Source organism: Syngnathus acus, chromosome 1, assembly GCF_901709675.1.
Source record: "Syngnathus acus chromosome 1, fSynAcu1.2, whole genome shotgun sequence".
Lineage (NCBI taxonomy): Eukaryota > Metazoa > Chordata > Actinopteri > Syngnathiformes > Syngnathidae > Syngnathus > Syngnathus acus.
The window spans coordinates 18139659-18166415 of NC_051087.1; the positions used below are offsets into that span (position 1 = coordinate 18139659).

At 44.2% G+C, this 26757-nt stretch overlaps 1 protein-coding gene across 4 annotated transcripts in view; it reads left to right on the plus strand.

The window, feature by feature from the left end:
- Positions 1-563: 563 nt before the first annotated feature.
- Positions 564-26757, plus strand: part of galnt7 (UDP-N-acetyl-alpha-D-galactosamine: polypeptide N-acetylgalactosaminyltransferase 7) — a 209064-nt gene continuing 182870 nt past the window's right edge. The window contains exons 1-2 of one of the 4 annotated variants that reach the window (XM_037254645.1): positions 564-1023; positions 23918-24029. In XM_037254645.1, the coding sequence (XP_037110540.1) occupies positions 904-1023; positions 23918-24029 (232 nt within the window). In that variant the 5' untranslated portion in view covers positions 564-903. The remainder of the gene's footprint in view (positions 1024-23917; positions 24030-26757) is intronic. The other 3 variants (XM_037254616.1, XM_037254636.1, XM_037254626.1) reach the window with 3 other exon arrangements.

The window sequence follows — 26757 nt, forward strand, 5'->3', positions numbered from 1 at the left end:
AATCTGCATGTTGCCCATTTGCTCCACACTTTGTTATTGGAGTAGTTTTCTGTTACACATTATCTGTCCACTTTGTGCTTTCATTCACTTTTCAAATTCGTGGCCAAAATGCTTACGTCACTGTTTCTTATCAGTGCCTTCCCTGCTGCATCATGTGATGCAATGTTACTCCAGAGGTACAGTACCTGCTCTGTCGTCACATTTTCTTGTACAGAGCTGTATGTAAAATGTGTTATCATGGCATAGTGCTGAGATTTTTTGTGTTTACCATATTCTTTACTGTTGCTCATCTGGATCCCTTTTTGGTGTTTCCGCGTCTGCTAGCTTTAATTGATTATTTGAGATGTTTTCTAATTGATTGTCAATAAAAGTGATCTGAAAGTTAAAAAACAAAAAACAAAAAGTCTTGTCCCGCCGGAAATGACGCCACGTCTTCGCCATATTGTTTGTTGAAGGACGCTGCCTATTGATTTGTACAGAGATAGTCCGCTAAATTCGCCACGATTTATGCGGTCCACGGAGGAAGAGCGTCAGGGCTACGAAGGACCCAACTTTGGAACCGGCCTTGGAGGATGTAGCCTGCGAATTTGGACTACGCTATCATCGGCATAAGTCGATGACGTAGCACACAGTGTCCTAATTGTGCAAGTTCACACGCTTGTAACCTACGCTCTCGTATCCTGTACACTTCGACGTGATGTACACTTCAATGAGAATCCTCGGTTATAGTGGAGGTGTTTGGATGGAGCCTAAGATGTAAACAAAAGGGCGGGTATCGCAGATGGAGAATCTTACAACGTAAAAAATGAAACTTGGCCAGTAGCTTCCTGTCCTGCAGACATTACCATCGTCAAACCTTGTGTTGAGGTGTTCGTTTCTAGGCTTTTAGGAAGGTATTCCAAAATGAGATTTAAAGTAGGATTTTTCTTACGGGGTTTATTTGTCATTGTTACGTTTCTCGTATTAGCGGTGTTGTGGTCTTCATTAACCAAATTGAGCGCAGGGAATCACTTTGGAGAAAGGGTAAGTAAATGAATAGACGCTCAAATCCCTTCATCCGGAACTCTATCGCTCAGTAATTCCTAAATAAATACAGGTCCAAACCGTCAAAGTGCATCTTGGTCGCGATTTACAGAATTCATATTTCCCATTAAATGTAGCACTATAGCGAGTAGAGGGCGCCAATTGTAATTTATTATGTGTCAGTTATTTCCCGGTGTGGAAGTTTACTAATAATCCTTATGTGACGTCAGTGGCAAAACCACGTAATAAATGATCAAACTATATCACCTCCCCAACAATAAGCTAGAGGAGTATTCAGTCCATCTTTAGGGTGGACTGGATACTCCTTATCTGGTGTCTGGTGTCAAACTCAAGGCCCGGGGGCCAGATACGGCCCGCCACATATTTTTATGTGGCCCGCGAAGACAAATTGTGCATCAAATTTGTGTCATTACTAGAATTGCAAATTGTCTTCACTTTTAATAATATACTATATTTTTGAGATATTTGACCAATTTTTACTCATCTGATTTGAAAACGACTTATTTGTCAGTTTGTTTTGTAGCTTTTACTGTATATAATATGAGGTGCTCATACATTTATTTGGGTTGACAGTCATAATGGCCTTCCGAAAGAAGCTATGACTACAATACGGGTGCGTTTCCTATTCAGACTGTACATTTTGCAAGTGAAGTATACACATCCACACTTGTGACGATCTGTGCGCCCATTAGACAGCAATGACTAGGGTGGCACACTTTGCACGGACCTGGAAATGGAGGAAAACGTGCAAGTCCTACGCGTTGTGTTCTGCTCTGCATATTTGTGCTATTGGTTCGGATCTATGCTGTTTGTATTCACACCTGAAAGAAACACACTATAGTTCGTTTGGAAGTGAACTCAGACCACTTGAAAAAGTAGGTCTTAGTCTGTTTCTTTAATGCGCACCAGGATTCATTTGCATGTATTCACACCTGTACAAAAGGTCCGGACCAGCGTTACAATCGAACCCTGGTCCGTTTAAAGTGGACCAAACAGTCAGGTCTGAATACACCCTATGTCTCCCTGTTGCAACACACCAGTTCAATGCAAATTCAATGAGAGCTGCCTCCATAGGGGTGGGTGCGATGGGGGTGGGGTGGTGGGCGGTGATTCGGTGTGGGGATGTCCCACTCCTTATCCAATTTGAAAATGAAAATTTTTTGTTACCTGTAACAAAGTTTTTAATTAGTTTTACTTTTTCTTTCACGTGTACAGTAAAGAAGACAAAAATGCATTTATCTTCATCATCATTACTGCAATAAACCTTATTCCAATTCTGATCAATTAAGTCATTTTCTAGAGCAGTGGTCCCCAACCACCGGGCCGCGGACCGGTACCGGTCCGTGGGTCACTTTGTACCGGGCCGCCAAGCCACACAGAAAAAAAAAATAATTGTTTTAATCGACGATCAATTAATTCAGGTCAAGACGCTCGTCCCGGTCACGTGACATGTTTCCCCAGTCGAGCCCGCAAAGCTAGCAAAAATGAGTAAGTATTTATTTTGAAAAATATAAAAAAATTGGCGATTCTCGCCCAATTACATCCGTCGGTTCAGGTCAAGACGCTCGTCTCGGTCACGTGACATGTCACCTCAGTTGAGCCCGCGAAGCAAGCAAAAATGAGCAAGAAACAGAGATGTTTGGAAAGCTTCTTCGGAAAGGGAAAAACGCCCAATGAGGAGACGGAAGAAGAAGAGGCTACGACTTCTAAGAAAAGGAAAGCTGCATTTAAAAGACTATGACGCGCCAAGCCCACTCTGCATAATATGTGGCGACAGGCTAGCTAACGAGGCAATGAAGCCCTCAAAACTGCTTCGGCACATGGAGACCAAGCATCCTGCATTAAAAGACAAACCTTAACCACTTCGGGTGTCATTGTCTCCGATTACGCCTAGATGGGACCGGCTCGTTTCTGAGAAACAAGCTCAGTGCTCCCACTAATTCAATGTAATGGTGAGTTTTATTTTAATGTCGTTTATACTTGTTTTTATGCCAGTCGTATCATTTTATTTCATCGTATTCATATATTTATTATAAATGTATTATTTATTTATATAAATGTATTATTTAGTCATATAAATCTATTATTTATTTATATAAAGGCCGGTCCGCGAAAATATTTCTGACACGTAACCGGTCCGTGGCGCAAAAAAGGTTGGGGATCACTGTTCTAGAGCATTAAGAGTCTCCTGTGACTTGACTCTTTTCCTAATTGTATTGTTGTTCTCCTGTTGTTCATAGTCAGTATTAAAAGTGGTAAATATTGGCAAGTGATCGCTGATATCAGTGACTATAATTCCACTAACAGAATCTCATTAGCTGCATCATTTTTATCTACAGTGCCTTGCGAAAGTATTCGGCCCCCTTGAACCTTTCAACATTTCGCGACATTTCAGGCTTCAAACATAAAGATATAAAAGTAACATTTTTTGTCAGGAATCAACAACAAGTGGGACACAATCGTGAAGTGGAAAAAAAATTATTGGATAATTTAAACTTTTTTAACAAATAAAAAACTGAAAAGTGGGGCGTGCAATATTATTCGGCCCCCTTGCGCTAATACTTTGTAGCGCCACTTTTTGCTGCAATTACAGCTGCAAGTCCCTATCAGTTTTGCACATCGAGAGACTAGAATTCTTGCCCATTCTTCCTTGCAAAACAGCTCGGGCTCAGTGAGGTTGGATGGAGAGCGTTTGTGAACAGCAGTCTTCAGCTCTTTCCACAGATTCTCGATTGGATTCAGGTCTGGACTTTGACTTGGCCATTGACTGGATACGTCTATTTGTGAACCATTCCATTGTAGATCTGGCTTTATGTTTTGGATCATTGTCCTGTTGGAAGATGAATCTCCGTCCCAGTCTCAGGTCTTTTGCAGACTCCAACAGGTTTCCTTCCAGAATGGTCCTGTATTTGGCTCCATCCATCTTCCCATCAATTTTAGCCATCTTCCCTGTCCCTGCTGAAGAATAGCAGGCCCAAACCATGATGCTGCCACCACCATGTTTGACAGTGGGGATGGTGTGTTCAGGGTGATGAGCTGTGTTGCTTTTACGCCAAACATATCATTTTGCATTGTGGCCAAAAAGTTCGATTTTGGTTTCATCTGACCAGAGCACCTTCTTCCACATGTTTGGTGTGTCTCCCAGGTGGCTTGTGGCAAACTTTAAACGAGACTTTTTATGGATATCTTTGAGAAATGGCTTTCTTCTTGCCACTCTTCCATAAAGGCCAGATTTGTTTGGAGGGACGGCCGGGTCTTGGTAGATTTGCAGTGGTCTGATACTCCTTCCATTTCAATATAATTGCTTGCACAGTGCTCCTTGAGATGTTTAAAGCTTGGGAAATCTTTTTGTATCCAAATCCGGCTTTAAACTTCTCCAGAACAGTATCTCGGACCTGCCTGGTGTGTTCCTTTGTCTTCATGGTTCTCTCTGCGCTTTAAACAGAACCCTGAGACTATCAAAGAGCAGGTGCATTTATACGGAGACTTGATTACACACAGGTGCATTCTATTTATCATCATCAGTCATTTAGGACAACATTGGATCATTCAAAGATCCTCACTGAACTTCTGGAGTGAGTTTGCTGCACTGAAAGTAAAGGGGCCGAATAATATTGCACTGTGCAAGCAATTATATTGAAATGGAAGGAGTATCAGACCACTGCAAATCTACCAAGACCCGGCCGTCCCCCCAAACTTTCATCTCAAACAAGGAGAAGACTGATCAGAGATGCAGCCAAGAGGCCCATGATCACTCTGGATGAACTGCAGATAACTACAGCTGAGGTGGGAGAGTCTGTCCATAGGACAACAATCAGTTGTGCACTGCACAAATCTGGCCTTTATGGAAGAGTGGCAAGAAGAAAGCCATTTCTCAAAGATATCCATAAAAAGTCTCATTTAAAGATTGCCACAAGCCACCTGGGAGACACACCAAACATGTGGAAGAAGGTGCTCTGGTCAGATGAAACCAAAATCGAACTTTTTGGCCACAATGCAAAACGATATGTTTGGCGTAAAAGCAACACAGCTCATCACCCTGAACACACCATCCCCACTGTCAAACATGGTGGTGGCAGCATCATGGTTTGGGCCTGCTTTTCTTCAGCAGGGACAGGGAAGATGGCTAAAATTGATGGGAAGATGGATGGAGCCAAATACAGGACCATTCTGGACGAAAACCTGTTGGAGTCTGCAAAAGACCTGAGACTGGGACGGAGATTTATCTTCCAACAGGACAATGATCCAAAACATAAAGCCAAATCTACAATGGAATGGTTCACAAATAGACGTATCCAGGTGTTAGAATGGCCAAGTCAAAGTCCAGACCTGAATCCAATCGAGAATCTGTGGAAAGAGCTGAAGACTGCTGTTCACAAACGCTCTCCATCCAACCTCACTGAGCTCGAGTTGTTTTGCAAGGAAGAATGGGCAAGAATTCCAGTCTCTCGATGTGCAAAACTGCTAGGGACATACCCCAAGCGACTTGCAGCTGTAATTGCAGCAAAAGGTGGCGCTACAAAGTATTAGCGCAAGGGGGCCGAATAATATTGCACGCCCCACTTTTCAGTTTTTTATTTGTTAAAAAAGTTTAAATTATCCAATAAATTTCGTTCCACTTCACGATTGTGTCCCACTTGTTGTTGATTCTTGACAAAAAATTAAACTTTTATATCTTTGTTTGAAGCCTGAAATGTCGCGAAATGTTGAAAGGTTCAAGGGGGCCGAATACTTTCGCAAGGCACTGTATGTATGTGTGTATGTATGTATGTATCTATGTATGTATGTGTATTTATTAGGGGTGTAAATCGCGGGTTTTGTCACGATACGATATCATATCGATACAAAGACCCTCGATACGATATTTGCCGATATCTTAAAACCTGCTGTGATTCATTCACGATACATCACGATATAGTGCTCTACGATCGATATAGAACAATATCCTGATTTATAACAATTCCTACGCAAAATCAACAAGGTACTGCAAACTCTTTATTTAGGAAATTACAAGAGTATTGTAGTATACAAAGTGCTTATTTTAGCACTGAACTTTATCAAATTCCTATAATTTCCTCGTCTTCTTGGACACTACCCATAGCACCAGCCCAGGAGCCGCGTAGTTGTCGGCTCCCCTTTCACGTGCCTGCTCTGCTCACAACACAACACGCCGCGCACTGCTCCCGGAAAGAGGAAGCAAGCAACAATGAACTGGATTTCAAAATAAAGTCGCGTCTAATGTCCGAGGTCAAAAACGGGCGATATAGATCGATGTTTACGTTTGGCATCGATGCCAACAAATCGTAGAGCATTATATCGATGTATCGATGAATCGTTACACCCCTAGTATTTATATATGCATATATTTTGTCTTTTCATTTGTGTGCATCATCGCCCTATGATGCGTTGTGCCCTATGTGTGTGTTGAACACAGTCATGGCACACATAACTTTTATTACGGTGTGCCTTTCGATCGGGAAAATACAGTATACAGTGGAGCCCGGTTTTCGAACGTCCCGGTTCTCGAACAAATCGGTATTCTAACAAAAAATTCGAGATTTTTTTGCTTCGGATGTCGGACGAAATTCGGTTGTCGAACCTCGCGAGATGAGCCGAGAGGACCCGCATGCCAACTGACTCCGTTCGTTATTACGTTCTCGTTACTCTGAGGATTGCATCAACTCTAATCATGCCTCCAAAGGAAGCAAGTGGGAGCAGTAAAGCCATCCTAAAACACAAAGATGCTCCTAAAGCAGGGGTGTCCAAACTTTTTGCAAGGAGGGCCAGATTTGATAAAGTGAAGGGTCCCGGGGGCCAATAGTTTTTTCGGACATTTTTTAACTACAAAAATGTCATGCAAATACACACTGTTATAAAACAAATTTCATTGTCACAATTGTCTTTATTTTTCAAATGACAAAATAACCAAATATGAGTCACTCAGGCAGATGTGAAAAACTCTAAAAACACAAATTCTGCCTTTCATTCATATCTGAAGAGTCAGATAACATTGAACAAACTGTATGAAATACCTTAAATTTACATGAGTTTAAAATTACTTTTGCCTCATGAACATTTTAAACGGGAGTTATAAGTAATGCAAAGTTGTCTGTTATTATTAAAACTTAAAACTAGTGAATTTTGCTCATCATTTACATTATCTTTCAGAAAATAATAGTTTGTGTCAGGTCTACAGGTCCATAACATCAACAGTCTTAACATGGCCACTTCGTAGCTTGCTTTAGTCATATTTATTTTTGACTCACAGTCCCGTGTGAAGAATCGCTGTTGTGATGCCAGTTCAGCTTGGAGCTGTTTCACTTTATCGGCGCGGTCACTCCCTGTTAGCTGGTCGATTGTGTTCGCATGTTTAGTCTGATAGTGTCTCTTTAAGTTGAAATCCTTAAACAAGGCAACCGTCTCTTTACAAACTAACCTTTAGGACAGGGGTGTCCAAACTTTTTGCAAGGAGGGCCAGATTTGATAAAGTGAAGGGGCCCGGGGGCCAATAGTTTTTTCGGACATTTTTTAACTACAAAAATGTCATGCAAATACACACTGTTATAAAACAAATTTCATTGTCACAATTGTCTTTATTTTTCAAATGACAAAATAACCAAATATGAGTCACTCAGGCAGATGTGAACAACTCTAAAAACACAAATTCTGCCTTTCATTCATATCTGAAGAGTCAGATAACATTGAACAAACTGTATAAAATACCTTAAATTTACATGAGTTTAAAATTACTTTTGCCTCATGAACATTTTAAACGGGAGTTATAAGTAATGCAAAGTTGTCTGTTATTATTAAAACTTAAAACTAGTGAATTTTGCTCTTGTCATTTACATTATCTTTCAGAAAATAATAGTTTGTGTCAGGTCTACAGGTCCATAACATCAACAGTCTTAACATGGCAACTTCGTAGCTTGCTTTAGTAATATTTATTTTTGACTCACAGTCCCGTGTGAAGAATCGCTGTTGTGATGCCAGTTCAGCTTGGAGCTGCTTCACTTTATCAGTACGATCCCTCCCTGTTAGCTTGTCATATGTGTTAGCATGTTTAGTCTGGTAGTGTCTCTTTAAGTTGAAATCCTTAAACAAGGCAACCGTCTCTTTACAAATTAGACAAACACAATTGCCTTGATTTTCAGTGATGTACAGTAATCCCTCGCTACATCACGGTTTGTTTATCGCGGTTTCACTACATCGCGGATTTTTTTTCCCAAATTGAAAAAAAGAATTAAAAGCCAAAATAAAACTTCTAAATTGCGGAATTATGGCACAAAACTTGCCCACACGCCAGCAGAAGGCAAGGAGTGCCCACACAATTGCAGTGCGTACACTTGTACCTTTTTTTTTTTTTTTTTAAATGTTATTATAATAAGAGTTCTAAAAACATATTTACAGTGTTGTACCTTGTTATAGAAAATTGTTATAATAATAAAAGAGTTCTAAGAACATATTTACAGTATGTACACTTCTACCTTGTTATAAAAAAATGTATAATAATAAAAGTTGTTCTAAAAACACATTTACAGTTTGTGTTAAGAATTCTCCATGTTATTTATGTTATTCAGCCATGCTTTGATTTGAGGTAGGGTGATTTATTTTGAAGGCGGTTTTCAGGCAATACCACTTCCTTTTTTATGTTCTTGTACATATGTCGGTTACAGTGGTACAGGAGTCATTGGCGATGTAAGTGTGTCTCCTAACAAGAGAAATGAATGATCACATGTGTCTAACCTTTAGGACAATGTAGTATTGCTCCAAATGTTCGTTTAATTTCCTTTAGAGGTCCGTTTGCGCGTGTTAGCACGATCGCGAATTAGCATATTTCCGCTAACTCGTTAGCCTGCCCAGTACTTCTTCTTTGCTGCGGGCCAATAAAAACTGGACCGCGGGCCGCAGTTGGCCCGCGGGCCGTAGTTTGGACACCCCTGTCCTAAAGCAATGCGACATTGAGCGCCCGGCGCGCTGCGGTTGCGCGATCGGACCAAATCAAGCTCCCTGCGCACTGAGGTCCACTTAAATTTTGGAAAGTACATTAGGACTTTAAAAATATTATCTGAATTTTAGCGACCGCTCTGTCACAATAATGCGACCAGCGCGGTGCAGTTGCTCGGTCGGCGGCGTGCAACGGTTACGCGTTTGGCGGTGCGCTGCAGTTGCGCGATCGGACAAAATTAAGCTCCCGGCGCACTGATGTCCACTTAAATTTTGGAAAGTACATCAGGACTTTAAAAGTATTTTCTAAATTTCAGCGACGGTTTTGTCACAATAATGCGACCAGCGCGGTGCAGTTGCATAAGACTTCCGGTTTGGTGAACACTGGCCGGTTGTTTAACATTTAAACTTGAATTTCGTGGCAATTATTACGTTAATGTCCATTGTCCTTCTGGTTTATTGAAGCTGTGTTGTACTTTCTGATTGGCTGCTCGATCGGCTGTTTGAAGTACCTACTGTGAGCCGTTACAAAACAAGTTTTGTCACCTTGGCTCTTCCTGTTTGACCGGTCATACCTGGCTACACCTGCTTCCCTTCTCGGCCCTGTTTCGTGAGCCAGAATATAGGTTAACCATTCAGCACCACTCATATGCACTGCTGCGCTTTCTCTGATAAGCCCCTCATCGGCCCTGATACAATACTTGGCTGAGGAACCTCTCTTCTATAAGGACACACTCTCCACAGCAAAATCTAACTATTATGCAGATTTATTCAGGTTAGGTTCTGGAAACTCTCAAGCACTTTTCTCCCTGCTTCACAAAACACTTTGACCACCTGACTCTCTCCATCCCCATTTTTACTCCACCGATTCCTGTAATTCAATTATGACTTTTTTTAAAACTAAAATTGACAATATCCATCAGTAGTTAGCCCCCAAGATCTCAGCCCCCCTAACGCTCCCTGACTTTCAAATTACTCTCTCATCCATTCCCTGACTTCAACCTACCCTCTGCCGATGAAATAAGCAACCTTGTCTGAAAATCTGAACAATCCACTTGCAAACTTGATCCTCTCCCTACTCTGATGACCCTGTCCCTACTCAGTGACTTCGACCCCAGAGATTGGAGAGTCCACCTCAGAGTCTCCAGGCCCTGCTTCCTAATGAAAAGCGTGTCGGTGGAATTGAGGAGGTATTCGAAGTAGTCTCCCCACCGACTCACGATGTCCCGAGCCGAGGTCAGCAGCACGCCATCTTCACTGTAAACAGTGTTGACGGTGCACTGCTTCCCCCTCCTGGGACGCCAGATTGTAGACCAGAATTTCCTCGAACCCATCTGGAAGTCATTCTCCAGGGCCTCGCAACCGCCAAAGCCGCGTTCCGCTTGGCTGCCTCCGGAGTCCCACAGGCCAAAACGGCTCGATAGGACTCCTTAAGCTTGACCGCATCCCTTACCGCCAGTGTCCACCAGCGGGTTCGGGGATTGCCGCCATGACTGGCACCGACCACCTTGTGGCTACAGATCCGGGCGGCTGCCTGACAATGGAGGCATGGAACATGGTCCATTCAGACGCAATGTCCCCCGCCTCCTCCGGGACATGGGAAAAGCTCTGCCAGAGGTGGGAGTTGAAGCTCTTCCTGACAGGGGATTCTGCCAGACGTTCCTAGCAGACCCTCACAGTACGTTTGGGTTTGCCAGGTTGGACCGGCATCTTTCCCCACCATCGGAGCCAACCCACCACCGGGTGGTGATCAGTTGACAGCTCCGCCCCTCTATTCACCTGAGTGTCCAAAACATTCGGCCGCAAATCCGATGACACGACTACAAAGTCGATCATCGAACTGCGGCCTAGGGTGTCCTGGTGCCAGGTGCACACATGGACACTCTTATGTTTGAACATGGTGTTCATTATTGACAATTCGTGTCAAGCACAGAAGTCCAACAATAGAACACCGCTCCGGTTCAGATCGGGGGGCCATTCCTCCCAATCACGCCCTTCCAGGTCTCACTGTCATTGCCCACGTGAGCATTGAAGTCATCCAGTAGAACGCTGGAGTTCCCAGAAGGAGCGCTCTCCAGCACTTCCTCTCAGGACCCCAAAAAGGGTGGGTACTCTGAGCTGCTGTTCGGTGCATAGGCAAAAACAACAGTCAGGACCTGTCCCCCCACCCGAAGGCCCCAATGTGCAGGCGCCCAGCCAGGGGGCAATAAGTAGGCCCACACCTGCCTGACGCCTCTCACCGTGAGCAATTCCAGAGTGGAAGAGAGTCCAGCGCCTCTCGAGAGTGCTTGTACCAGAACCCAAACTGTGTGTGGAGGCATGTCCGACTATGTCTAGTCAGAACCTTTCTGCCTCACACACCAGCTCGGGCTCCTTTCCAGCCAGAGAGGTGACATTCCATGTCCCAAAGGCCATCGTCTGCAGCTGGAGATCGGACCGCCAAGGTTCCCGCCCTTGGCCGCCGCCCAGCTCACTACGCACCCGACCCCTTTGGCCCCTCCCACAGGGGTTGAGCCTATGTGAAGGGGGACCCACGTTCCCTTTTCGGGCGACGGCCCGGCCACCAGACGCTCGCCTTCAAGCCCCACCTCCAGGCCTGGCTCCAGAGGGGGGCCCTGGTGACCCGCGTCCGGGCGAGGGAAAATTAAGTCCATATATTGTATTTTTCATAAGGGGTCTTTTGAGCTGTGCTTCGTCTGGCCCCTCACCTAGGACCCTTTTGCCATGGGTGGCCCTACGAGGAGCATGAAGCCCCAGACAACATGGCTCCTAGGATCATAGGGACACGCAAACCCCTCCACCACGACAAGGTGACGACTCACGGAGGGGCACACAATACTACCGTATTGGCCCGAATATAAGACGATCCTGTTTATAAGACGACCCCCTCTTTTTCAAGACTCAAATTTGAAAAAAGACTTTTTGAACACCAAATTAAATTTTTATACAGAAAATAATTACAGTACATCTGAAACAAATGATTATAACAATATATTAGAGAGAAAAAGCATGTTATTTTGCCTCATTCAAATCATGCAAAAACATCCTAATATATGAACATTTAAATATGTAAACTAAAGTGCAATCACATTTGTAAATGAAGGCTTCTGGTTTTTGAAATGCAAATAAACCAATCTACTGTGATAAAACAAAAAAATTGCAATAACTGCATTGAGCATCAAAGTGAAGTCTAACTGTAACTGTAGTCTTGAAACAAATCTGAATAAGGAAAAACATTGCAATAAAATAATGCAAACTGCTAACGCTATTGTTGGGGAGCCTGAGGACTGTATAGGGGGTTGGCTCGGATGGTTATGCTCTTTTCGCCCCCGGGTGTCGGTCAGAACACAGGCGGGAAGACGTGGTTCAGTTTTGTTTGCTTTACTGAATTATTGGCAAAAAAGTAACAGGCACTGTGGCTCATAGGGGCATACAGACAAACTGGCAAAATGTTATTGTGTGAAGTGTGTGAAGGGTGTGCGTGGTTTGTGGGGTGTCTGTGTGGTTCTGCAACAGACAGCAGAATTACAGCACGTAAATCAATGCTCAACTTCTGACGTCACACAACACTCGTAGACGGCCAACATTACATAACTAACTGCGCGTAACGGTTCCGCTATACTAAATAACCATAAGTAAACGAGACAACAAAATACATTTGCTGGCGACCGGTAGTCGCCGTGCCGCTGCGTAACGGCTACTTGCGAGGCAAATTTAAAGGAGCGCGGGTGGGGGTGTCGCCCTCATCTCAAATTCCGATCTTAGATTTAGGCCTCGTTCGATTAACGTATTTAAAACATTTGAAGTTCTCACTGTCCGATCCACCGCTTTGCCGTCATTTTATCTTGCTGTTATTTACCGTCCACCCGGGGCTTACTCTGGCTTCCTGGATGAATTTTCAGAATTTGTGGCTGATCTAGTGACAAATGCGGATAATATAATAATCATGGGCGATTTCAATATCCACATGAATTTACCGTCAGAGCCACTGTTGGATTTGGTCCACAATTTAGGGAGCGCTATCTGCGCCTCACGGCAAAAGCCATTGCCAATCACCTGTTATCCAATTTACTCACTGCGTGCTCGTTTAATTTCTTCAGATTTAGGAAAATGCAAAGACACTGAAGCAGAAATTAGACTTACACAGGTTGGTTGAGTTCAATCACAATTCTTGTTAAGAAAGCTCTGTTTTCAGGAAAGTACAATACAGCGCTGGGCCTTTCAAGAGCAGAAAGTCTCCATTCAGAAAAGGCAACGTTCAAGGTTCTTTGGTCAGTTTATATTCAGTTGCACAGGCCGGTGTGGGGCGAGTTTGATGGGTGATGAGTCGTTGGGGTGGGGCGAGTTCGCAGTAGAGTTTGATTCCATGGGAGTGGGTGCTGGTTATGGACGATTCGGTGTGTGTGTGGGGGCTGTTGTCTTCCATCCCGTCTTTCGGCCTTGGTGATCATCTTTGGCAGAGTCCTTGGCTGTCTCCCTCTGGCACCTGCTGGTTTTATCTCCAAGTGACCTTCCTGTAAACATTCTGCTCCATTCCTACACTGTCGCACCTCATCCATTCGTCATTCTTTCAATTTTGTCATTTTGTACGGAATTATGTGAGCTTTTGGCTGTGACATCATCAATTTATTAATGTTCCCTGACGATGCAAAGTTTGTTCTTTTGATACTCCATGTCTTTGCTTACATCATTACATTCTTAGTTTAATCATGCTTCCGCACGTATCTCTTCTTTGTTAAGCAAAATATTTCCCTCTGTGCAGAGCGTTCAGTAGTAATCGAAAAGCTGGCGTCTCACATTTAGGCGACATGTGCAGAGCGTTCAGTAGTAATCGAAAAGCTGGCGTCTCACATTTAGGCGACATATGACGTTTAGTCAAAACACAAGATATAATCAAGTACTGAACGGTCAAGACGACTCTGGCCGTGTCCATGATTTAGAGAAAAGACATCAGGCATGCATTACACAGTTCCTTAAGGGTCATTAAGCTATTTAGGCAACATATCAAAAGACATTTATTTTGCAGTGCACAGAAATACATATTGAATCGTGAAGTTGTAGCAACCTCTGTTATTATCTTATATCAAAGAATGTCTAGTTATGTCTTCTTTATTGGTTGACTCCATGAATATACTTGTCTGCTTATATACTTTATCCAAAGAGATGTGAGCGTATCTGTTATTGTGGCTAGGCGGGTTTTGTGTCTTTTGACCCTATTCCTTCACCACTTACTTCGGCGTTTCAGACTTTAACTGATACGTTTGGTTTTACGCAAGCCGTACAGGCAGCAACGCATAAGAATGGAATTACCTTAGATCTGGTATTATCCCGAGGACTTGCAACCTCAAATATAACAGTACTGCCATACACGACTGTTTTGTCTGATCATTACTTAATAAAATTTGAAATTTTAGTTCTTTGTCAAAGACAAGAGAGCAATCAGAATTATAGCAGCCGTAATATTAACTCCATGACTGCAACTGCGCTATCTGAGTTACTGTCGCCGGCAACTGCCATATTTCCCGCATATAGCGGCTCTATTGATAATCTTACAAATGAATTCAATGCGACATTGTTAAATGCCATCGACTCTGTGGCGCCGCTACGTCTGAAAACTCGCCGTAGATTGCCTACTCCGTGGTTCACAGATGAAACACGTACACGAAAGGTTAAGCAATTATGTAGAAAGCATGAGCGCAGATGGCGTTTAACCAAACTTGAGGTTTTCCATCAGGCATGGCATGACAGCCTCCTGCAAAAACTCGTTATTTTTCGCAAGTCATTAATCTCAATAAAAACAATCCTAAATACCTATTTGATACAATGGCAAAGCTAACACTACGCCAGCCGACCCCCGATAGCTCCTTCCACTCAGCTGACGAGTTCATGAAATGTTTTGCTCAAAAGATTGAATCCATTAGGGATCAAGAATACCATTCCAATCGCTCAGTCCAGACTGATTACTGGCGCTGATGATCATGCAATAACCCTCTCAAATTTTAAAAGCGTGTCCCTTGAAAGGCTTACACAATTAGTTAGTGCGGCTAAACAAACAACATGTTTACTCGACCCACTTCCAGCCAAACTACTTAAAGAATTTTTTCAAATTTTAGGACCGTCCGTCTTAAATATAATTAATCTGTCTCCTCTGGGATGGTGCCAACAGCCTTTAAAACCGCTATCATTAAACCGTTACTTAAGCGACCCAATCTTGACCCCGACTGTCTCAGTGATTATAGACCAGTTTCAAACCTCCCATTCATAGCAAAACTTCTTGAAAAAGTAGTAGCGCAGCAGCTTATTGAATTACATGGTCGCCAATTATCGATATGACTCTTTTCAGTCTGGTTTTAGAGCTAATCATTCCACTGACACAGCACTTGCTAAAGTGACTAACGATCTCCTCATAGCTATGGATTCAAACACTTCATTGGTATTGTTACTACTCGATCTTAGTGCTGCCTTCGACACTGTAAACTTCGATATTTTATTAGAGCGTCTTAAAAGTTGTGTTGGTATTTCAGGGTCAGCACTAGGCTGGTTCTATTCCTATCAATCAGACAGTACGCACCGAGTGGTCCATGGCAATACGTCCTCTGAGCTCTATAATGTTACGTGTGGTGTCCCACAGGGATCGGTACTCGGACCAATTCTATTTAATATTTATATGATTCCGCTTGGGGACATAATACGTAAATATAATATTAGTTTTGTTACGCGGATGACACCCAATTACATATGCCGTTATAGATGACAGATCCGCGGGACTGTTGTAATCTTGAGGCGTGCCTTGCGGAGATCAAGCAATGGATGTCTCTCAACTTCCTTCGTCTTAACCCAGAAAAAACTGAGATGTTGATCATTGGTCCAACTCGTTGTCAACACTTATTTAAGGAAACCACGATAACTATAGATAACCGTCCTATCACTCAGAGCGATACTGTTTTTTCACCTTCAAAGTCAAAGTCTGCTTTATTGTCAATTTCTTCACATGTCAAGACACACAAAGAGATCAAAATTACGTTTCCCACTATCCCTCGGTGACAAGACATAGTACACAATATACATACAAGTAAACAACACAAAAAGTAAAAACAAGAAGGCACAAACAATGAATACATAAGAGCAATGAATAAATAAAATATAAACAAATAACACAATAAATAAGAGGAGCAAAAATGGAGCAAGTGTGCATACAGCAGACAGTCAGAATATAGCGCAAAAGTACAGGACGTTATGCAGCCGAGGGTGGACGGGGGAGAGAGTTCAGGATCCTAACACCCTGGAGTATGAAGCTGTTGGTGAGTCTGGTGGTGCGGGAGCGCAGGCTCCTGTGCCTCTTCCCAGAGGGCAGAAGATCAACAAAGAGTGAGCGGGGTGGACTCACATCACACACAATCGTGGTCGCCTTGCGGGTGAGATGGGAGGTGTAAATGTCCTTCAGGGAGGGGAGTGAAGCACCAATAATCTTACCAGCTGTGTTCACTATGCGCTGCAGGGCCTTCATGTTGTATTCAGTGCAGCTACCACCCCACACAGCGATACAACTGGAGAGGACGCTCTCAATGGTGCCACGATAGAATGTGGTCATGATGGCCGGAGGAGCACTTGCTCGCCTGAGTTTCCGCAGGAAGTACAGGCGGCGCTGAGCTTTCTTCGCCAGTGATGCAGTGTTGGTGGTCCAGGAGAGGTCCTCACTGATGTGCACCCCCAGGAATCTGGTGCTGCTCACTCTCTCCACCACAGCACCGTCGATGGTCAGTGGCAGGTGTTGGGTGTGACCCGTCCAGAAGTCAACAACAATCTCCTTGGTCTTGTTGACGTTCAGCAGGAGGTTGTTGTCCCTGCACCACGTGGCCAGAAGGTCGACCTCCGACCTGTATTGGGTCTCGTCTCCCTTGGTGATGAGACCCACCAGAGTCGTGTCGTCAGCAAACTTCACTATGCGGTTGTCGTTGTAGGTGGCAGTGCAGTCATGCGTCAGGAGGGTGAAGAGCAGCGGACTGAGCACGCAGCCTTGGGGGGCCCCCGTGCTCAGCGTGATGCTGGCGGAGATTTTGTCGCCAATACGTACCACCTGCGGCCTCTGACAGAGGAAGTCCAGTAGCCAGTTGCAGAGGCAGGTACTGAGGCCCAGCTTGTCAAGTTTGCTGATGAGACGTTGTGGCACAATGGTGTTGAAGGCAGAACTGAAGTCCACAAACAGCAATCACATACGAGTCCCTCCCCTCCAGGTGGGTGAGGGCCGAGTGGAGGGCAGAGCAGATGGCATCCTCAGAGGACCGTTTGGCTCGGTACGCAAACTGGAAGGGGTCAATGGTGGGGGGGAGAACGGATCGGATGTGCTCCATGACAAGCCGCTCAAAGCACTTCATGATGATGGGCGTAAGTGCCACGGGGCGGTAGTCATTGAAGCAGGACGGAGCAGGTTTCTTCGGCACAGGTACGATGGTGGCAGCTTTGAAACACGACGGGACGATGGCCTGCTGCAGGGAAGTGTTAAAGATGTCCGTGAAGACACCCGTCAGCTCACCAGCGCAGTCCTTCAGCGCTCGACCCGGGATGTTGTCAGGGCCCGCCGCCTTACGGATGTTGATAGCGGCAAGCGCCCTCCTCACGCTGTCGGCGGAGAGGCACAGGGGCAGCTCGTGGGAAGGGGAGTGGCCTTCAGCGGGCAAGTGCTGTTCTGAGCGTCGAAGCGAGCAAAGAAGCGGTTGAGGTCATTGAGCAGACTGACGTCGCCTTCACAGCTCTGCGGCGCGGGCTTGTAGTCCGTGATGGTCTGAATGCCCTGCCAAAGGCTCCGTGCGTCCCTGCTGTCCTTGAAGTGGGCGGTAATTTTGCACGAGAACGCCCTCTTCGCTTCTTTGATGCCCCGGGACAGGTCGGCCCTCGCAGTCCTCAAGCCAGCCTCATCCCCCGCTCTAAAGGCTCTGTCCCTGGCCCTCAGCAGCCTGAAGACAGCCCCTGTCAGCCATGGCTTCCGGTTAGCCCGAGTGACGATGGATTTTGAGTGAGTCACATCATCAATGCACTTCCTGATGTAGGAGGAAACAGAGTCATTATACTCCTCAATGTCTGCCCGACCGTCGCAAGTGGCAGCCCTCCGAAACATGTCCCAGTCAGTAGAGCCAAAGCAGTCACGAAGCGCATCAGAGGCACCCTCAGGCCACACCCGTACCCGCTTGCGAACCGGTCTGGATGTTCTCACCATTTGTCTGTATGCGGGCAAAAGCATAACAGTGACATGGTCAGAAAGCCCAAGATGGGGGAGGGGGGCGGCTTTGAAAGCTCCTTTATGCGAAGAGTAGACCAGGTCCAGGAAGCTGTCGCCACGCGTAGGAAAATTAACATGCTGGTGAAGCCTCGGAAAAACAGACTTCAGGTCAGCATGATTAAAATCCCCAGCGAAGATGGTGAAACCGTCAGGGTGCGCTGTCTGTTGTTCACTGACAGCCTGGTACAGTTCACTAAGAGCCGCGGACCTGTCGCCTTCGATGTTGGAAGGCGGGATGTAAACCGCGACCAGCAGAATCGCGGTAAATTCCCTTGGCAGGTAAAAAGGACGGCACTTAATGATTACAAACTCCGCCAGTGGCGAGCAGTGCTTGCACACCACCACAGAGTCCCGGCACCACTCGTCACGAATGTAGACGCATATTCCACCTCCACGAGATTTTCCCCCTTGTACAATGGCCCGGTCCGCCCGATAGCACGCTAGCCGCTCCAGACGTACAGCTGAGTCCGGAATGTTGACGGTCAACCAAGTCTCAGTGAACACGAGCACACAGCAGTCACGCACCATCCGGTTCGTAGATCTCAGCAAGCGAATGTAATCCATTTTGTTGTCCAGCGATCGAACATTCGCCAGAAGAATGGAAGGCACGAGCTGGGTTGGCCGCCAGCCTGGCCCGGACGCCCCCACGCTTGCCCCTCTTCAGCCTCCTCGCACACCGCTTTCGACGCTTCCCAACCGGGGGAGGAATAGCAGACGAGTCCGGCGATGCTTCAGGACGTAGCAGTCCGAGCTCCTTTAATGTCCCCGCATCAAAGTCCAGAACTCGACAAAACTCGCTTTCGCCGATGTCGAGCAGAACCTGCCTGACGTACTTGTAGCACGACTCAGTACGACGAGACGAACACACAAAACTGCCGGACAAACACTCATTAGACGAACAAAACACTGTTCGGGCGGGACAGAGAGAGGTCGCTGCGTATGCACGCGCCGCCATCTTGAATTTCTTGAATGTTGATATTGATGTATCGCCCAGCCCCAATTAAACATATTTTTCTCACATTCAGCATCCCGTATTTTCAAGTTTATTAGAAGCGGATAAAAGTCTTAGATTTTCTTCAAAATGTGCGGCACGCCCTATCTTGCAGTGGTCCCTATGTATGTTGTTGTTGTAAGGCGGACGTATTAAAGAGCGCCATGAGAACGTTAGAGGGAGAATTGTGGGCGTGGATTTGCATTATGAATGAATTTAAATTTGGTCTGCACCACAATTTTGTCTCTTATATTTTTTGCGGGAGCTTGAAGCAATGTATAAGGTACCATCTATAAAAGGGGAGATGTTAGAGGGAGTGGAAACCCCCCAGCCCCCACATACAATGGTACTCCCCAGCGGCACTGCTGTGTTGTGTTACGTCATGACGCACGGGCGTCAGTTCAATACAGTCACAACTTGAGCACTCGCTGTCTCATTATTATCTATACATTTACACACAAACATATGTAAGGAGACCAGGTGGTTTTTTTCCACGCATCACTATCGCTGTTGATCTGTGACTCTATGCGTGCCAATCTAACAGCCGATGTGAAAAAACAAGTGAAGCAAATGAACGCCGAGCTTGCTAACATGTCTGCTGGCACTGTTGTTCGAGCTTTCGTAAAAGCCGGCATCATATCCGAGGGGCCACTCGGCACGGAAAGTGACTCTGACAGTGAAGAAAGTGAACCTGGCATGTCTGTTGGAGATTTAGCGCTGCTGTTCAATTCGGAATCAGAGGATGAGGACTTCGATGGCTTTAATTGATGACCATTACCGATAATAAAAATGTGAAGCCCAAACTCAGTTTTGCTCCCGCTTCATTTTTAAATACGCACACTTGTATGCTTGTGTGTGTGTGTGTTGTTGTTGTTGCCATGAGAACATTTACGGGGGAAGTGTGGGCGTGGATTTGCAGTGCACCCCGTGTGTGTGTGTGTGTGTTGTTGTAAGGCAGATGTAGTTGAGAGCGCCATGAGAACGTTAAAGGGGTAAGTGTGGGTGTGGATTGTATATATAAAACTCGTGCCCTATGAGCCCTTGCGCCCTATGTGAGTGTTAAACACAGTCACGGCACACAACTGATACTGCGCCTTTTATTACAGTGCGCCTTTTATTACAGTGCGCCTTTTGAACGTGAAAATACGGAATATCAGTATCTATCGCCGCATCAACAGTGTGCCACTCATAAACGTTTGTATAAAAAAATAACATGCATTCTTGTTAATTTAATGTCATTCTTTAGAGATTTAAATGTATAATTAATTTTTACAGATGTACTACTCATGCAGCATTACACACTCCATTTTATGACTTGACTTCTGACTTGCTTCAACCAAGTAACTTGACTTGCATGACCCCACCCTTACGTGCTTGAGACTTGATGGTTAACAACGTGACAAGGCAGGCAGGCAAACATGTTTGCGAACTTCACATGAGCAGTGAAGGATTGTTACTTTATCCCGAGGCACATGTAATGTCATCTTCAAGTGGCAAAATGTGTTATTAAAGGTGTTAATTGTTCATGAAAAATAATTGTTATTGAATTAATTAGTTGGCAATGTTAACTTTTTTACAGTATAAATTGACTAAATAAGTTTAGTATCCTTGGTATCATGTGGCCAGGGTGATGAGTTATGTTTATCTGTATTTTTCAGGTGCCCAAATTAAGTTGATTACCGTAATTTTCGTACTATAAGTTCTGTTTTTTTTCATAGTTTGGGTGGGGGGGGGCGACTTATAATGAGCGACTTATATGTGAATTTTTTTCAAAAATTTAAAAAAAAAAAAAAGAAAAAAAAAGTGAAACCGCGATGTAGCAAGGGATTACTGTAATTTGAATTTCAAGTGACGTCAGCAGCGCGACGTCAGCAGCGCGGCGTGGCGGTTGTTTACAAAAAGGACAAAGATTGATCACGGGATGACGAAGATGACAAAGGGCCCCACGTACTACCGGCATCATGAGCGGCTTTGTTTCTAAGTGGCACGGAGGACGAAGAGTTTGAAGGATTTAAGGATTTGGAGTGACACAGGAGGTTTGAAAAAATATTATGGCTTTTACGCACGCCCGGTCCTACTCTACGGAGCTCTCTTTCACCTCCGTGGATAGAAGTCGGGGGCCGGCGCTCGGCCGGGTGGCTGTCCGGGGACGGTGGATGGGGCTCGGTCATGGCTTTTACGCACGCCCGGTCCTATTCTATGGATATCTCTTCCACCTCCGTGGCTGGAAGTCCACGCCGCCACACGCCTGGAAGTTTGTTTTGTTAAATAAAGAGCCGTTTACCAAACCCACGTCTTTCCTTGTACTTTGTTAACGCTACAATATAGTTATATAGTAGATCTGTGGAATAACAACGAGGCTGACGTCAGGGCGCACGCACGGCGTTGTTGACAAAGGACGAGGAATTTGATCGATGGATTTAATGATTTAGAGTGCACAGATGGTTTGATAATATTGCTTATATAATAGTTCTTTGATATCTAATTTATATATCGTTATATGGGCCTGTGGAATATTTTGAAGTGCAAGCGCCATCAGCGGCGCGCACCCATTGTTGACAAAGGACGATCGATGGATTTAATGAATTGGAGTGACACAGATGGTTTTATAAACGTGTTATTTATGTACCGTATTTTCCGCCCTAAAAGGCGCACCGGATTATAAAGCGCACCTTCAATGAACGGCCCATTTTAAAACTTTGTCCATATATTATAAGGCGCATAAAATAGAAGCTATACTGCAACAAACTGAGGTTGACTAGGGTTGCGGTATGCATCCACTAGCCAATAACCAACGAGCCCTCTGTAAACAATCGCGTTTCTCAAACGATCTCCTATAAAATGATCGGAACTGACTAAAGTTCGATCTAACGCATTGGTACTACTTACCTATGTTTCCCTTCCATATCGATCCGTAGATTTACTCGAAACATTAACAGAGCAGCCTATTTTCACATGAAATAGCCTGGTACGTATAGCAGCTATCGTTATAGCATTAGCCATCCGCAAAGTCCCACGAGCCTCAGTTCGCAATCTCCCATGAGCCTCAGCAAAGTGTAGACAATCGCGTTTCTCAAACGATCTCCTATAAAATGATCGGAACTGACTAAAGTTCGATCTAACGCATTGTACTACTTACCTATGTTTCCCTTCCATATCGATCCGTAGATTTACTCGAAACATTAACAGAGCAGCCTATTTTCACATGAAATAGCCTGGTACGTATAGCAGCTATCGTTATAGCATTAGCCATCCGCAAAGTCCCACGAGCCTCAGCTCGCAATCTCCCATGAGCCTCAGCAAAGTGTAAACAATCGCGTTTCTCAAACGATCTCCTATAAAATGATCGGAACTGACTAAAGTTCGATCTAACGCATTGTACTACTTACCTATGTTTCCCTTCCATAGCGATCCGTAGATTTACTCGAAACATTAACAGAGCAGCCTATTTTGACATGAAATAGCCTGGTACGTATAGCAGCTATCGTTATAGTATTAGCCATCCGCAAAGTCCCACGAGCCTCAGCTCGCAATCTCCCATGAGCCTCAGCAAAGTGTAAACAATCGCGTTTCTCAAACGATCTCCTATAAAATGATCGGAACTGATTAAAGTTCGATCTAACGCATTGGTACTACTTACCTATGTTTCCCTTCCATAGCGATCCGTAGATTTACTCGAAACATTAACAGAGCAGCCTATTTTGACATGAAATATCCTGGTACGTATAGCAGCTATCGTTATAGCATTAGCCATCCGCAAAGTCCCACGAGCCTCAGCTCGCAATCTCCCATGAGCCTCAGCAAAGTGTAAACAATCGCGTTTCTCAAACGATCTCCTATAAAATGATCGGAACTGACTAAAGTTCGATCTAACACATTGGTACTGCTTACCTATGTTTCCCTTCCATATCAATCCGTAAATTTACTCGAAACATTAACGGAGCAGCCTATTTTGAAATGAAATAGCCTCGCGGGTTCAACAGCTATTCGGTGACGCCCCCTGACTACAGTTACCGTAATGTTGGGAAGCGATGCGACCTTGTAATTTACTAGTCGTACTAAAACGTACTGAAACATTTTGGCAGAGCACTGTATACAACCAGTATGGATCAACAAATTCATCAATTGATCCATATACAAGGCGCACTGGACTATAAGGCGCACTGTCGGCTTTTGAGAAAATTTTAGGTTTTTAGGTGCGCCTTTTAGGGCGGAAAATACGGTAATAGTTTTTTAATAACTCTGAATGTTACGTCAGGCCCGTTCTCAGCTCTTCGTTTGTGTTTATGTCACGTTAGCATACCTATCGTTTAGCCTGTTGTTGCTCGTTCATGTTTGTTCTTGGTGTTGGATTTTGTCGAATAAATGTCCCCCCAAAATGCGACTTGTACTCCGGAGCGACTTATATACGTTTTTTTTTCACGTTATTGTGCATTTTATGGCTAATGCGACCTATATTCTGGAGCGACTTTTAGTCCGAAAATTACGGTAGTTACAATAATGATAAAAAAAAAGATTTGAATGATTTGTCTCATTCTCATGTTTTTATAGCACAAAAACTTTTTGAACAGAGATGTGTGTATTTACTGATGCTGTTTTATGTAGATTTGAGTATAAATCAAAAGCCTAATTATGATTTTCATATCTATCTATTACAGGTAGATGCATTACTGCCCCAAGAAGACCCAGTATACCATTTTAAGCCTGTAATACCCTGGCCACATGTGGAAGGTATTGAAGTTGACCTCAACTCAACCATACTGAAGCATGGTGAGATAGTATCAATTTATCAATTTTATTGATGTTGTATGCTTGCTTTCAAACATATCCCTGTCTATCACCGATGCCATAGTTTGGTTTGCATTGCTGGTAGAAAATCAGATTCATTCCCAGTAAGAGATGGCCAAGGCCGGTTTGAAGCTGTTTGGATAAAAATCAACACCTCCGAATTTGAGACCATGGTCCTCAGTTGGAAATGCAAAAAGTGAAAGTTTAGAAAAAACTCGGCAAACAAATTTGAAATTCGGAACGAAATAAAAACTACAGGTTAGTAACCCTCACTTCTATTCAGGGTATTGAAGGTGGCCAGTTGCATACCTTCAACCTGAATCCAGACTCTCATTGGAATCTATAGGAAGCATTTAGAGGCTGTTATTTCTGCAAAAGGAGAATCTACTAAATATTCAAAGTCAAAGTCTGCTTTATTGTCAATTTCTTCACATGTCAAGACATACAAAGAGATCGAAATTGCGTTTCCTACTATCCCACGGTGACAAGACATATTACACCCAATTGGTCCACAGACAAACAAAACATTCAAGTAAACAATACAAAAAGTAAACATGAGAAGGCACATACAATGAATAAATAAGAGCAATCAATGAATAAATAAGAGCAACATGGTTGAAATGGAGCAATGGTGCATACAGCAGACAGTCAGTATATAGCGCAAAAGTACAGGAGGAGTAGTGCAAGTGGAGTAGTGCAAGGCAGCCATCGTGGCCCAAAAGAGCAGGACGTTATGCAGCCGAGGGGGGAGGGGGGAGAGTGGGGAGAGAGTTCAGGATCCTAATAGCCTGGAGTATGAAGCTGTTGGTGAGTCTGGTGGTGCGGGAGCACAGGCTTCTGTACCTCTTCCCAGAGGGCAGTAGATCAAACAAAGAGTGAGCGGGGTGACTCACATCACACCCCATCCTAGTATAGCATGCCTAGTATAGAGTATATATACCGTATTGGCCCGAATATAAGACGACCCTGATTATAAGACAACCACCTCTTTTTCAAGACTCAAGTTTGAAAAAAGACTTTTTGAACACCAAATTTAATTGTTATACAGAAAATAATTACAGTACATCTGAAACAAATGATTATAACAATATACTCAAGAGAAAAAGCATTTTATTTTGCCTCATTTAAATCATGCAAAAACTGTCTATTACAGTGGTGTCAAACATATGGCCCGCGGGCCGGAACCGGCCCGCAAGAAGGTTTGATCAGGCCCGCGTTCGATCAGGCCCGCAGGATAATTTAAAAGTGAAAAAATGCATAAAAGACACGGAATTAATATTTTTAATAATATGCAATTCATGGATTATCCGCTATGGGGCACACTGTTTTGATCAGAGTAGAAGACAACAATGTTCTGATCAGAGAAGACAGACCCAACACAGCAGACGGTAGCAATGCGCCAACTGCTGCTTGTTACGACGTTGTTTCTACCCTGGTCTCTACCCCTCCCCTACACCCTCATTAGCCAAAATGTCATTATCCAAACGGAGAAAAGCAGATACGAGTGTAGAATTTTCAATGAAAAATGGACCAGTTCAGAGGATCTTAGTTCTACTACTTTGTTAAGACAGGATACGTTTGGTTAATTATTACAGGTTATATTCCAACATAAGCATAGGATCAAACTACCGTAAATTCCGGACTATAAGCCGCGACTTTTTTCCAAAATTTTGAACCCTGCGGCTTATAGTCAGGTGCGGCTTATATAAGGATTTTTTTTGAGATTTTTGTGATGACTTGATCACTTTTATACACTGCGGTATCTTGAAGAAAAAAACAACAACAAAAATACTATTTTGAAACACTACTATGGCTGCTGCTTATTCTGGCTGTGTTGCTTGTGACTATTATGAGCTTTAGTAGGAATGCACGCTAGGTGACCTGCGTCGAAGGGCTCTAAACCCTTTCTCTTACTCTGCCATGTGACTCAGAGATTACACAAAGCAGTGGCGCTGTTTGGACCATCTGCATTGTATTAAAACCCAATCAATCAGCATTTAAATTAAATTCTTCTGACATTTTGCTCACCAAAAACAAGTTGTAAGGAACGTGAACTTTTAATGCATTTTATTCAGAAGGTTACTTTGAACCCCGAGGCTTAAATGGCGGCGCGGCGTATTTATGGATTTTTACGGCCTCCAGGGGGCGCTCTAGCAGGAAGCAAGAGCGAGACAGACGAAGAAGAGATAATGCGCCGAAGAAGACGTGCTAGTTTGTGTTTTGAACATTTCGCGGATCACGCACACACCCTCATCATGGAAAACACACGAAGAAATGCATTTGATGCAGCTTTTAAGTTAAAAGCAATCGATTTGGCTGTCAAAGAGGGAAATAGAGCTTAAATGGCGGCGCGGCGCGTCGTATTTATGGATTTCTACGGCCTCCAGGGGGCGCTCTAGCAGGAAGCAAGAGCGAGACAGACGAAGAAGAGATAATGCGCTGAAGAAGACGTGCTAGTTTGTGTTTTGATAGGCGAATAGTGGCGTATAATTCACACAAAGAAGAGACAGAACGCGATCAAGACGGACATTACTGAAAGGAAGCTTTTATACACAAACCGTCATTATGGGGGACAAAAGAAATGCATATGAAGCCGCTTTTAAGCTAAAGGCAGTCGATGTTGATGACATTGTGTTGCGTCACCCTTTTCTTTATTTCGTGGTCCCGTCTACTCTGGAGCTATACGTGTCGCTCGCTAGTTTAATGTAAT